General features: G+C 40.8%; 1 protein-coding gene across 1 annotated transcript; it reads left to right on the forward strand.

Annotated features, from left to right (window-relative positions):
• Nucleotides 1-11,863: 11,863 nt before the first annotated feature.
• Nucleotides 11,864-13,204, forward strand: LOC124156657. The gene has a single exon (XM_046531317.1). It carries the CDS (start codon nucleotides 11,864-11,866, stop codon nucleotides 13,202-13,204), a length of 1,341 nt encoding a protein of 446 aa, XP_046387273.1.
• Nucleotides 13,205-15,397: the final 2,193 nt, after the last annotated feature.

Here is a 15,397-nt window from a genome sequence, read left to right on the forward strand (position 1 = left end):
CCTTATGTCGAATAATAAAGCGAGAAGAAAGAAGTGGGTTAAGGCGATGAAGAGGAAGAACGATCTGTCGACGAAAACGACGGGATTTGTTCGTGAAGATCACTTTACCTTAAGTAATTACGACAGAATTATGCTGAGAAATGACTTGAGCGTGTGGTGCGGAGGACGTGCAGTTGCCCTGTTCGCGCAGTGCCCGCCTGTCGCTTGCATGCTGTTTTTGCAAAGTTATCGTAGGTTGACGGCCCTCGTAGTACCCGATGTCTCATAATTATTGTATGTTTTGAATTCGTCAATGATTAATCATGATAAGAAAACATAAAGGGTGCATACAGTAGGCTACCCTCCCTCTCTCCGAAATCAATTGATTCACATGCATAGTATTCCAACTGAACTCCCTCGAAACCATATTTGCTACCTAGCGGTGTATAATTTGTAAGAAACTCACTGATGCATAATCACTACCTCCTCAAATCAACTGACTGAGCCATAGGAGTAAATACAACCTGAGGAAGTGGGGGAAAGTCGAGGTCAGGAAAAGTCATGCCAATTGAAACCAGAATCAAAAATTGTTTGTGTTCAGAAAAGAAACCTGTTTCCGCCAATGCTGCTACTTCTCCTATGAATATGATAAGTGACTGACATGGAATCAGACAGGGAGATATGTAGCCAAAGGGTCAAGTACATTGTGTTTTTCTTGGAAAAAAGGCAGCATTGCATTTAAGAGTAGATTGTGAAAATTATTTTATTGTCGATATGCTATCAGGAAAGACTGGGTTACCTGTTATTGGTATGTTCAGGAAAATTAGATTCAACAAATCCTTCAATATTTTAGCCTAGAAGATCTCAATGTGTCACCCTCGACAGCGGCACGATATTTCTCTGCTTCCATTATTCCGGTGGCTAGTCTTTTGAAAAATCTAGTTTTTTGGGTTGACAAAAATAAGATGTTGCTTAATATGCCAATTCCCTTTCCTGCTCGCAATTCGCATGTAGAGTCAACTATTGATTGTTTAGAAATAGGCATTGAAAAACCAGGTAACCCAATTTGGCAAAGTTTAACCTGAATTGGAGCATAAAAAAATATATCAGTACTCACTGCAGTGAGTGACATTTTCTATTGTATGGATCAGTTCTTTTTACTGCGAACAGTATAACAAATTGCGCTTAGTTTATTACGCAACGATAGGTACAAAGTAAAAAAGTGAATTGCGAAGGAAACTCTAAATCCGTTTTTTTACAGTACTAGTCAGTGCATTATACTGCTGATTGTGAAGAAAAATAGAAATAATGTTTTTTCAAACGCAATTATTTCAAAAGGAATCATTTTTAACATTACTATAAAATCAATGAATTGTTATAGCTCAAATATTTCTATCTAAACTCAATCAAAAAAAATAAATCATATGATTCTTCTTTGGAAAATTTCATTTCGAGGGGTAATGGTGGCCGGGCAATAGATAGTGTCATTCGCATAGACTGGGTTTCTTGAGCAAATTCTATAAGGCTGTGGGGTAAAAGTAGATCGCGCGTTCAAACTAACTGTTCACTCATTCAGTGGTAAAATGTGAGAGTTAATTAGACCACCAAGAGTTTCCAAGAGTAAAGAGAGCTCTCAAGATGAAGTTAAGCTAACTAAGCAAATAGAAAGCTTTCGGACCCATGTGGAGAGAGTAATAAGAAAGGTCAGGGAATACAAGTTGCTTTTCCTTCATTCCTGCAATGACAACCGTTTGGTGCAAAAAAGCAGGATTAGAGGATAGCTTTAAAAGACAATCACTTCTACCATAACGATATTCGGGCTCTGCCTCAATGATGGGGAAATTTTTTAGGAAGCGACGGAAAATACGTTGAATGATTCATTTATAACCTTTTTTAAATAGAGATGTATTTTTCATTTAAAAAACAGCGTGATATTAGTTGCGCACCTAATACTATTTAACATAAATGATTGAATTTTGTCATACGTTTGCTAAATAGCTTATAATTATTTTGTAGGCTTCTAATAGAAGTTTCATAGCTAACATTAAAAGCTATATTATCTTGTGCTTATGCCTATCGTTAAGGAGCCACTAAAAAAGCGGCTACAAAAGTTCATAAGATGTCAAAACCTGTACACACTTCAGACAGTATGCATACAGAACACACCTTAAAACTGTACATAGTATGATGTGCATAATGTGTACAGAAAAATTACCTTAAATCTGTGCACAGAAAGCATTTCGCAACATACTGAATCAAAAAGCTGATATAATACAGAAAGCAAAAAATCATAACTTGTACCATATTAACATTTCATGCAGAAATTTTCAACGGAGGCCGAGTAGCTACTACTGTATTCGTAAAAGCTGGTCCAGTAATGCCATAATAAACGAGAAAAACTTACCGCGAAGCCTTAACTTCTCTAAATTCTGCAGCCAAAAAGTCTGGGTTACTTTTAAAATATAATGCCATCATTATGGAATTCACCTCTGGGAGATTATCGCAACAGCCTTTTCACGAAATCGTCTTCCATTTCGCATATATTCGATATATTTTTGTTCTACGAATACAGAAAATGGATAAAATATACTTGACGTGACTAAATAACGTCATAAAATGTCTGAGAGAAAACACGGATTAAAAAAACGCCGAAATATTCACTTACTCAACGATTGCTTCATTGTAGCTTCTGCGGCCGTACATGCAAAACAAAAACGCCGTAGGGAGAAATGACGTCACCAACAATCAGAGCTAACTTCGCGTTTGCAGACGCATTTCACTGTTTTAAATGAATTTCATGATAAAATCAATGGTTTACGAGAAATTTGATTGGTGAAAATGGATTCCTGGTGAAAATTGCTATAAGAATCATATATTATTTCGATGAAAAAAATTTCATGCAACTTCCCCATTGTAACACAATTTTTTCAAGATATTCCCCTAGACTTCGTATATTTTGGTGCAATGTATTATGACTGGAACTACTCTTCCAATCATCCAGCAAATGTAGAAAAAATATTACCAAAATTTACTCAAAGAAAGTCTTCAGAATATAGGAGGGCGTTTTTTTTCAACCTTCGATAGATCAGCAAAAACAGCATACAAGCGAGAGGCGGGTACTGCGCGAATAGGGCAACTGCGCGTCCTCCACACCACACGTACAAGTCATTTTTGACCGTAAGTTGTTAGTATGTGGTTAGTGACAATCTGATTAACTACACTGTCTCAATTGATTCTCCCACTAAGCGAGCATTGCAGAGAGACAGGCAGAAAACTCGCCGAATGACATCGGCATTGACATATCTACACCTTTACGCGGATAAAAGATAATTTTTGTGTTAACGCAGCTGCTCAGTGTGAAACATTACGCCCATTCCAATTCAAAACAAAATAAGGGACATGTTGACTTCTCGAGATGTTCAGATCCATGACAACGCCCGTCATCTCAGCGCTGATGCAGCCCAACCGCTCCTTGTACGATTTCAATGGGACATTTTCGATCACCCACTATGCAATGCCAACCTTGTGCCATATGACTTCCATCTCCATGCTGAAATGAAGATTTGGTTGGGAGGGGGGCGTTTTCAAAAAGGAGATGAGCTTCAGGCAAAATTCATTGAAAGTCATTGGTGGCAATATCCAAAGAAGAAGGTACAGTAAAGCTTGTCTACTGGCACGACCAATTCCTCAATCACGGAGACGATTCTGTCGAAAGGATTCCACAAATGCACTCAATATTTAGCAATGACTTTATTTACAATCAATCACTTCGTCTTCTGTTCATGGCCTTCGGAGGTTGAAAAAAATAACCGGTCTCGTATATGAAGAGAGTGTACAAAGAGCTTGAATACTAAATAGAATTCTAAGAAAGAGCAAATAATCACAAGGAAAAAATTAGAACGACAAATCATGTAAAAATAATGTTGATGCTTGTGTACATTTTCTCCATGTCCTCATTTGATTTAATCGAAACTGCTCCAGGAGTTGGCGTCGGTTATAAAAATGGGAAAATACCCCTCATTTATCCAACTTGATCGCAGCCAACCGAAGAAATATAATTGGTTACCAGACCACAGCAAACGTCCATTAGTCCAAAGAAGACAATGTGTAGAACGCAAAAGTATGGAAAGTTGGGCCGTTTCCACAATCGCCAATACTTAATAAAGATAACTTGATTTCCAAATTCACTCACGATGACGAATAAAAACGATCTCAAACTAAGGAGACATTTATCGGTCATAAATGACTTCATTACCGTACGTACTATTGTAAATAAGATGGTCATCTTTTTAACATGGCGATGATCGCTTGATGCCTCCTCCGTACCCGGCAGTTCGTAAATTGTCATACTAGATCGTTATTCTTTCGTCACCATGAGTGAACTCGACGTCAATTTAACTTGATAATCGAGGCATACGTAAAGATGCCAACAGCTATCCATCGGTACATAGTTAGGGCTGACCGTGTGTGAAGCTGTGGATCTATGATTAGGGAATAACTAGAATCTTAAAAACACATCATTCGATTACTATAGTACAGATTGATTGATTTGTCGCTGGGAGGAGTGAGGCTAGAGACAGAGACAGAAGTTAGCGGATGGCGCTCGGAGACAAAAAAAACTCATTCCGTGTGACTGGGCGAGGCTGTTTGGGCCGTTGTAACGACAATTTTAAAATACAGCGCTCTTCTAAACTGTGACTCATAGACTGCCCACAGCACTTAATATGCCAGATTTGAATTAATCAAAATAAAAAAAGCATTTTATTCACAATATTGAATTTTTTTGGCCGTCCGCCTGACCTCTGGATTTTGCATGGCTTTGTTGAGAGAGTCTCTCGATTGCCATGGAAACGAGCAACTCTCCGCGATCATCGTCATAATAAGATAGACTGACACATTTTCTGTTAATAAGTTTCGGCCCGTGCGAGTTGCGGAGATAATGTTTGATTCTCATCGACATCTAAATAATACCCTGCGAGCCACCTCTAGGGTGTTTGGCAGGGGGTGATCAGTCACCAACATGCAGCATGCATTTGGACTACCGCATGCACACCACACCGTCCAAAAAACGTCCCGCATAATAACAAACCATACTACCATATGATGTTCGAAACAATAATTGAATGAAGAAACATGCATTAAGTTTTACATAGGTTAGTAGGCTACAATACAAGTCATGCAATCTATTTACGAGGTCTATTGCAGCCGTTATAATCTCTTATTGATCGTGGAAAAAATGACATTCGGAATCTGTCTGTTCTACAATCTATATCTCTTATTTTATTTATATGATCTGATATTCCGTAGTATGTTGGCGTCCGTAAGATATGGTTAACTTCGTCAGAAAAGACAACTCATCTGCTTCCTACGCGCTTGTTGGTCCTCTGGCGACCTAAGTTTGAACTTCTCTTCTTGTTGTGGCAACAGGATCAGTCATGGCGATATGACGCGTCTCAATCTAGAGCTTATCAATGCGTCGCACACGTAGTGTCCTCGCGGCGGCGCCTGCATCGAGTGTCCGTCTTAATGTGGCCAACTGGCGCGCGTAACAGTCCCCCCCCCCCCCCCTCACATTCCAACGGGAAGCACGCTCCCATCTGGAATGGAGAGCGTCTCCTCCTTTCTCGTAGTATGCGATGACGTCACTCCCTCATCACCAGGACCAGCGTGATCCTTTTTCTATTTGAGATGAGTGCCGTTTGAAAACTTTGGTGTCTCCGAGTAATTTTATGTCATGGCCTTCTTCTATCATTTCGTACCTGGATCATCAATTCACATTACTACTTTCGCCGGAAATATCAAACTTAACGCAAATCAGCCGATGGGATCAAATGGAGAGGGATGGAGACATCTCTCTCCAAGGGAGACCCATGGGCGTACCCAGCCAGGGGCAGGAGGGGGCAGCTGCCACCCCCCTCCCCCCCGGAAGCAAAAATCCCAAATGTCTTCAAGGAAAATAATATTTTTTCAAGCAAATGATTTTAAAAACTAATAAAGAGTTGTTATTACAGTTTCCTTAGAATGTTGATTTTATTCACCTTTTACATGCTTAATTAAATCTTACCTACAACTTGAACAACCATGGCTTACCCCCCCCCCCCCTGGTTTTGATACTGGGTACGCCCTTAGAGAGACTGTCATTCAAATAATGGAAGGATCTTCGTTGAAATAATTGAAATTGTTTTGGGCTGTTTCTAAGCAGCCGCATCCATTCTTTTCCAGAGTCATCTTCTCAATTCCATGTCACACCATATTCCATAGGAGGATTCAGGGGGGCGCATGCCCAAAATATCTCCGGAAATATCAAACTTCCGATAATCAGACGCTTAAAATATGGACAAGATTTTTACTATGGTCCCGTTATCATTACGTTCTATCTTTACCACAGAACCTGGAACATTTAAGCCTCGAGCTCAAGTCAAGAAGACGGGTCATTCGCTACTCAGCGGTCGAAAAAAAACATCGCCTATGTGGGAAAGAGGCTCGAAAACTCTCGTTTTTAGACATGCTAGTTTTTAACATTTTCATATTTGTGACCTTTATATTAAAACGAGTGGATGGGTGCTTGAATTCTTCAAGCGGGTTGGAGAGGGTAGAGAAAAAATATTTGTGTCGCGTGGTTTTGAGTCTCGTGTCCATAAGTTGTTGAAAAGTTCTAGAATTCCACCACGTAATGTCAAAGCAATTCGATATATTTTATGATAGCGCAGATTCGTTATTTATCGAAAGTTGGCCCATACTCTGCATTGATTTCTATTGAACAGTAAGTGGAATACTAATATATACTCACACACCAAATTTTATTGGTCTAACTGATATAGTTATGAAAATATGTATATTTGAATATTGGCTACAATAATGGAATCGAACGTATGAATAAAGTGACATCTGTATTGAAAAACACGCAATTCTATTCAATTTTATAATGTTATCCATTTCTGTTCATTCTATTCATCCACTATCTATTACCTTCTCAACTATGCCCTTGGATGGTAAATTCTATGTGGTATAGCAATTCGATATATTTTAAGGATACGCAGATTCGATATATATCGAATGTGAGACTACATAGATAACATATTTACCGTGTGCATTATGAGGAATACCAATATGTACCCATTTACCAAATTTCATTCATTTACCTCAAATACTTATCAAGTTATGTCAACATTCATACATGTTATAATAATCGAATCGAACTGTCGATTATACTGACATATGTACAGTAAAATGCTTATAGCTATTGAATAAAATTTCATTCTATGGTCGTACACTATCTATTACCGTCTCAACCATGCCGGTGGTTGCTAAATTCTATGTGGTATAGCAATTCGATATATTTTACGGAAACGCAGATTCGATATATATCGAATGTGAGACTACATAAGAAGCATATTTCCCCTGTGCGTTATGGGGAATACGAAAATGTACCCATTTACCAAATTTAATTCATATACCTCAAATGCTTATCAAGTTATGTCAATATTCGTATTTGTTATAATAATCGAATCGAAATTTCGATTATGCGGACGCTAGTAAGATAAAATTCGCATTTGAATACATTCAAAATTAATTCTATTGTCATCCACAACAAAATCCAGCCTCAACTTTGCCCGTAGGTATTAAATCCTATGTGCTATAGCAATTCGATATATTTTTAGAAAACGCAGATTCGATATTAATCGAATGTGAGACTACATACAGTACGTATTCTCAATGTACATCTTGAGGAATACCAAGATGTACGCATTTACCAAATTTCGTTGGTGTAAGGAAAATACTTATCAAGTTATGCCAATGATGTCTCCATGTTCCTGGGCTTCACCGCGTGGATTTTTCTTTATGACGACAGTTTCTCCGGTATTCCAACCGGCGTCTTCAGGTCGTTCGGCCATCGACCTGAAGACGCCGGTTGGAATACCGGAGAAACTGTCGTCATAAAGAAAAATCCACGCGGTGAAGCCCAGGAACATGGAGACATCATCTAGACAACGCCGCGGAAAACTACGCATCAAGTTATGCCAATTTACTTATTTGGTATAATAATCGAATCGAACTTTCGATTAAACTGACACCTGTACAGTGAAATGCGCAATGCTATTGATTCAAATTTGATTCTCTGGTCATCCACCACATATTTCCTACTCAACTTTCCCCGTGGATGTTAAATCCTATGTGGTATAGCAATTCGATATATTTTTAGAAAATGCAGATTCGATATATATCGAATGTGAGACTACATACAGTTCGTATTCCCAGTGTACATCATGAGGAATACCAAGATGTACTCATTTACCAAATTTCGTTGGTTTAACGAAAATACTTATCAAGTTATGCCAATTTACTTATTTGGTATAATAATCGAATTGAAATTTCGATTATACCGACACCTGCACAGTAAAATTCGCAATGCTCTTTATTCAAATTTCATTCTATGGTTATCCACTACATATTTACATATCAACTTTGTCCGTGGATGTTAAATCCTATGTGGTATCGCAATTCGATATATTTTAAGAAAACGCAGATTCTATATATATCGAATGTGAGACTATATACAAAACATTTTCCCATTGTGTATTATGAGGAATACTAAGATGTACATATTCACCAAATTTCATTACTCCAACAAAAATACTTATCAAGTTATACCAATATACTTATTTGGTGTAATAATCGAATCGAACTTTCGATTATACTGACCCCGGTACGCTGGAATACGCAATTCCGTTGGTTTAAATTTCATTAGTTGGTAATTCTACATGCTATGCCGGCACATCTATCGCCAGCGATGAATATTCCAAGTACTTATTACCATTCGATAAAATACAATAAAACGTAGATTCGATATATATCGAATATTATTCCACCAGCAGCAGTCCGTTTAACATTGATCAGTGAATAATACCAAGATGTACCATTCCTCCAAATTTCATTGGTCTATCCGAAACACTAAGCAAGTTGTGCTAATTTGCGTTTTTCAATGGCCGTATAGGTCAGCGAAACAGTCAATGGCCGCCCTTACATTAAATTCATATACATATCCATGTGGCATGAGGCATAAGATAATAATTTGAGAACAAAAGAGCAATGCATTTCGAAGAATGGACCGCGATGGTTGATTGGGTATCGTCCCATACTTATCATATTTCTCCCGTCTACTGCCATACTCCCTCGTATAAGGCGATGCCAGTATTTCTTACGGAGCCCGACCTCGAACGTTTGCCGGGAAGGAATGGCGGCGATTGCCGGGGACTCAAAAAAATAATTTGGGAAAATTTCGGATTTAAATAATTCATTAACTATTAGGATACCTAATTAAAAAATAAAACCCTAAGTCTACCGAATAGGTAGACTTAGGGTTTTCTTAGATAGGCTTGTGCCAACAACTTCGCGAGCTACATAGCTTAAGTTTTGTTCGCCAGCTCTCAAATCGAAATCACATAAGAACGCGTGTTAATCGATATCTCGAAATCGGCTCGACTTGGGAGCTTCTAACCCATGCCAAAAAAATCGGCCAAAAAACTTATGTTTCCCAATTGGATCTCGTCCGCGTGCGGCGATTTTAAGTGGGTCATATCGCGAATTTATTTTTTTTCCATAAGAGCCCATGTTAAAGTAGATCGATATATCTCGAAAAGTATCGCACTTTTTGGCATTTTCAGATTTTTTTCTCCCGATGAACATTTTTTTAGTTTTACCCCAAAAAATTTCACCTCGATCGGCCTGGTAGTTTGGGCTGCGAATTATGGTCAATCACCCAATCAGTGAATCAGATTCCAGCTATTATTATGCGCAGCATACGCAATAAATATTGTATTTCGTACAGTAATTGTTGTTCGTTGTTTTTTATCTGACATATGATAAAGACTGTTTGCCTGTCAAACCTCCCCCGCCAGAAAAATATCCTGGATCCTCCCTTAACCTATTCCATGTTATTTTCCGTTCCTTCCAATGTGTTTTCTTCCAACATTCACGGTCAGAACTAAAAAAATATGGATGTAAAGCGCACGAAATATTTATGAAGCAAACTCAAAGCAACAATAATTCGGCATAGCGAGTTCCACACTTTCACGCTATTTACCATCCTTAATCGAGCGAAACCTCGCCCTCTTCACGCTAATTCCATATCACGCGCGTTCTGGAATCACACACAGAGTGTTTCGTATGCATCATGTACGTCTATTTTGTTCCATGATCCGGCCTTAACGCGGAGGTGTATCCCAGAAATGGACTTGGAAGCAGCGCGCGGGAGTCACATCTGGCCTCGGACCAATCAATGGTCGACAAAAACCACCCGAGAGGTGATGGTATTCCATCAGAACTTGCAAACCACCCACATAGATATTTTGGCGTGGCGTGACCAATCAGAAATCGGGAGTTGATGTCTCTCGTATTCCGCTAGAGGTGAGTTCCACGCAATGTGTTTATTGTTTCTGGGTAACAGTGGGTGGGACCTTCCACGGCCGTCTTTAAACAGGCCGGAGGGATGATATTTGGCAACAACGCGGAGGAGGCCCGTTTATTATATGTTTATCATTCTACAACAGTGGTCTCGTGGTGAATAAGATACTCGACATGACTCGTTTGAAGTTAATTTTCTTCCTCTAAACACTATTTTTGCAGGAGATGACGTTAGAAGATTCATTTTTTAACCTATCATCTTAGCTGTAGTCGAAGGTAAGTTATTTATTTGAAAGTTGAAGCGTTGGAAGATGATGAGCTCATACTCAATCAGTTCGACCTCCTGGAAATTATGAGCAAACCAATAATATTAATCACTGCCGAGGAATATTCGGGTCTCAATTACGTTTGTGGGTATGCTGTCAGGAAGGCATTGCAGCACTTAACCATTGATATATGTACATGTTCATGTATTTCAAATGAGGGTAGTGAAGATGCCTATTTCAAAGACTTTACACGGCACACAGAATTGCGCAATCTGACGTACGTGCGAAGGCGCAATCAAAATTGCGTCGTGTAAAGCGGTGAATTGCTAGAACACATGCGAGAATGCGTGGACGCGAGACGGCAAAATAGCCCCTGTTCTAACGAAAATAGAACGTGGGCTATTTTGCCGTCTCTACTTAATACTTCCTCGGCATCACAGCCCGGTATGGGCTTTGGCCTCCGTCAAGACGCCTGTCCATTCTCTCCTGTTCTGCACTTTCTCCCACCATCTGACAATCCTCATATCCTTTATGTCTTCTTCCACATCCTGCATCCATCTTTTCCTCGGTCTTCCTCTTTTTCTCTTTCCATCCATATTTCCATGTAGAATCTTCTTAGGCATCCTTTCTTCACTCATTCTTTTTACATGACCTAGCCAAACTAGCCGTTGGGTCTACACAAACCTCACTATGTCTTCGCCTCGGATAATATTTTCTATTTCCTTGTCTGTTCTTATCCTCCAAGTTACCCCATCTGTCACGGGACCATATATCTTTCGCAAAACCTTCCGTTCAAATATCCGCAGAGCTTGCTCGTTTCCAGCGAAGATGCTACACGTTTCTGCTACATATTTCACGACCGGTCTGATAAGTATCTTATAGATCTTGAATTTCATCTCCTTATAATGTAGAATCTGAGTTTTTCCCGGCGTATGCTCTGCAGGAATATTTCTCGGGTTTCCCACCGGGTGTCGTATCGGGCTGTAGTTCCCAACGTTTCCATGACTAAGTCCGTCATCGTCATCAGGGGTTAATGTTGAGCCAAGAGCAACTTGGCTCAACATTAACCCCTGATGACGATGACGGACTTAGTCATGGAAACGTTGGGAACTACAGCCCGATACGACACCCGGTGGGAAACCCGAGAAATATTCCTGCAGAGCATACGCCGGGAAAAACTCAGATTCTACATCGTACGCCTCTACGGGGAGGAGATGCACCGCAGTATTCGTCGACTCGAGCAACTACGAAAGGATAGAGCCAACCATCTTAGCCACCTCGCATTTCTTTTGAGATGCAGGGACGAGAAGATCGTACCCAGATTTGCAGTCGTTAAACTCCCGGTTCACTCACCGGCAGCTGAACGCATTGCCAAAAGGACCAGCTTCGCCCTTGTGCGAGAAAGAATTCACTACCATCGCAGCTGTTTGGATAGCAACGCCAAAGGCCTTTTGGAACTCCACTATGATTTGGCAGCCCGTCTCACACCTTTTGACTGGGATTTTGTCGATCGCACCACCATGGCTCAAGGCGAAACTTTACTGAATAGAAACACAGAAAGGCAGAAAAGGAAATTTAAAAATCTGACCAGACAGCAGAAGACGCCACCACCTGCACCACCCGAACGAGTCATCGTCAACCTTACAGAAGAAGAACTCGACAAGGATTTAACCGCCGCACTCTCCAAAGGACTTAATTTCGTGCCAACACCAAAACGAATACCATACATGGATATCATAGGAGGAGTAGAGGGCGCCATTCGCAAACTACCCCAGGAGGAGGCAGAAGAAATCCGCAATGAAGTCTCCGCGGCCCTCAAAAGGGCCGTTATACCCAAATCCAACGTCAGTATTGCAGAAAAACGAGCCCTGACAACCATCAAGAAGAACCCAAACATCGTGGTGCTGCAAGCCGACAAAGGCAACGCAACGGTACTTATGAAGACGGTTGACTACCAAGAAAAATTACGATCGCTGCTTAACGGTTCGACGTACCGGCCCATCACACGAGACCCAACGGATTCACTAGTAAGGAAGACCGCAGCACTCATTAAGAGGTGTATACCGGAGAATGAGAACACCAGGACCCTCATGCCACAGGCACCAGTGCCCCCGAGAATGTACGGATTGCCAAAAATTCACAAAGATGGCATTCCTCTAAGGCCAATTGTGAGCGCCATTGGGTCCCCAACGTACAACTTAGCCAGGCACCTGACCAACCTGCTTTCACCATTTGTCGGACAATGCGAACACCATGTAACGGATTCCAAGCAATTTGTGCAGACGCTGAAATCCATAAGACTTGAAGAGACTGACATACTGGCCAGTTTTGACGTGGTATCCCTTTTCACACGGATTCCGGTCGAAGAAACCACCAGACTCCTGGAAACCCGGTTCGATCGGAAGACAGTCGAGCTATTCCAACACGTACTGAGATCAACATACTTCCTGTGCAACGGGCAATTCTACGAGCAGACCGAAGGAGTTCCAATGGGCTCCCCTCTCTCGCCTGCCATCGCGAACCTATTCATGGAGGACTTCGAGGAGAAGGCGTAGGAAACAGCCCTGCTCCGCCCGAAATATTTCTTCCGGTATGTGGATGACACACTCATAGTGTGGCCACATGGAATAGAAACTTTGCCAACATTCCTGGAGCACATGAACGGTGTAAACCCCAGCATTAAATTTACAATGGAGGTGGAGAATAATCGACGACTTCCTTTCCTGGACATCTTAATAGAACGCAAGGAAAACGGAAATATTGGACACAGCGTATACAGGAAGCCAACACACACAGAGCTGTACCTAAATGCCTCCAGCCATCATCATCCGGCACAGAAGAAAGGCGTCCTGAACACCCTCTTCCATCGAGCCAAAGCCATATCGGATGACGCCCACCTAATCCAGGAAATTTCACATCTTAAGTCCACCTTCAGAAAGAATGGCTACAACCATCGTGAAATCCAGGCGGCCCTAAAAAGGACCTCTCTAGAACGGAACAACAGAGAAGAAAAGGAAAAACCGGTAGCCAGAGCCTGTCTCCCCTACATCTCCAGTGTCAGCAACAAAATATCCCGAATACTCAAGAGACATAACATAGAAGCGATACACAAACCGTCCAGCAAGATAAAGACCTGCATCGGAACACCGAAAGATGACCTGGGCCTCAAGACGTCGGGAGTATACAGCATCCCATGTGAATGTGGCCACGTTTACATTGGGGAAACAGGCCGAACCATAGAAAAAAGGCTGACGGAACACGACCGATGCATACGCTTGTTCCACCCACTGAAATCAGCGGTGGCAGAGCATTGCCTGGACCTCGGTCACCGAGTGGATTTTAAAAGTACCAAAGTGCTATGCCGCACAGACAACTATTGGGATCGAATTGTCAAAGAAGCCATACAAATCAACATACAACAAAAGAACCTAAACAGAGACAAAGGCTTCCAGTTAAGTAATACGTGGAAGTCAGTGATCAATCACTATAAATCACCCCAATTCAGAAAGGACCAATCAGGGCCCACTTGAACGGCCCTCATGTGTATAAATACCGGAGAAAAAACTTGGCTCAACATTAACCCCTGATGACGATGACGGACTTAGTCATGGAAACGTTGGGAACTACAGCCCGATACGACACCCGGTGGGAAACCCGAGAAATATTCCTTCATCTCCTTAGATAGAAGAGTTGACTTCAGGAGCTTAATATTAGCAAAGTAAGCCCTATTTGCAGCCATTATCCTCTTGTTGATCTCTTCTGTCATTGAGTTCTTACAGTTTAAATGAGTACCGAGGTAGCTGAAATATTTTACATTTTCAAAGTTGTACTGCCCAAATGTAACGTTTTTAGTCCATCTTCTGTCTTCCGTGGTCGACATTTTCATGTATTTCGTTTTTCTCTCATTGATTCTGAGCCCTATATTCTTACTATTCTGTTCTAAGATTTTGAATATTTCTTTCAGAGAATCCATATTCCGTGCCATTAGAACTATGTCGTCGGCATGGGCACATGCCTGAGTAGATTTATGCACAATTGTCCCCTCTAACCCCAGTTCTTTCATGGCTTCATGTAGACACAGATTAAATAGTACTGCTGATAGAGAATCTCCTTGTCTTACTCCAGTTGTTATCTTAAAGGATTCACTAGTCCTGCCCCCGATATAGGCCTTAGCTTGAGATCCTTCCATGGTCATATTTACCAACTTAATTACTTTTTTTTGGTATTCCAAATCCCTCCAATGCCTTCAACATTTTTCTTCTATTGACACTATCAAAAGCTTGCTGGAAATCAATGAAAAGCATATGTAGGTCAATGTTGTACTCATAATATTTCTCCATGCATGCATGTCTCATTACAAAGATTTGGTCGGTGGTCCCTCTTCCCGGCCTCAAGCCACATTGGTATTCACAAGGATTACTTCATCATACGTGTTAAGTCTCCTCTGCAGTATACAATAAAGTATCTTATAAGTGACATTTAGTAATGTGATTCCCCTATAGTTGCTGCATTTCAATTTTTCTCCCTTCTTGAATATAGGGAAAATTAAACCTATCTTCCATTTCTCAGGCATCTCTTCTTTCTCCCATACTTCACATATCAGTCAATGTAGGTTCTTTGGTAATTTTTTTCCTCCATACTTGATTAACTCCGGTACAATTTGATCTTCCCCTGGAGCTCTCCCATTCCGCTGCCGTTTTAACTACTCCTCCACCTCCTCAATTGATGGCCTACTAATACTGGTGTCC

The sequence above is a fragment of the Ischnura elegans genome, chromosome 3 (genome assembly GCF_921293095.1).
Source record: "Ischnura elegans chromosome 3, ioIscEleg1.1, whole genome shotgun sequence".
Lineage (NCBI taxonomy): Eukaryota > Metazoa > Arthropoda > Insecta > Odonata > Coenagrionidae > Ischnura > Ischnura elegans.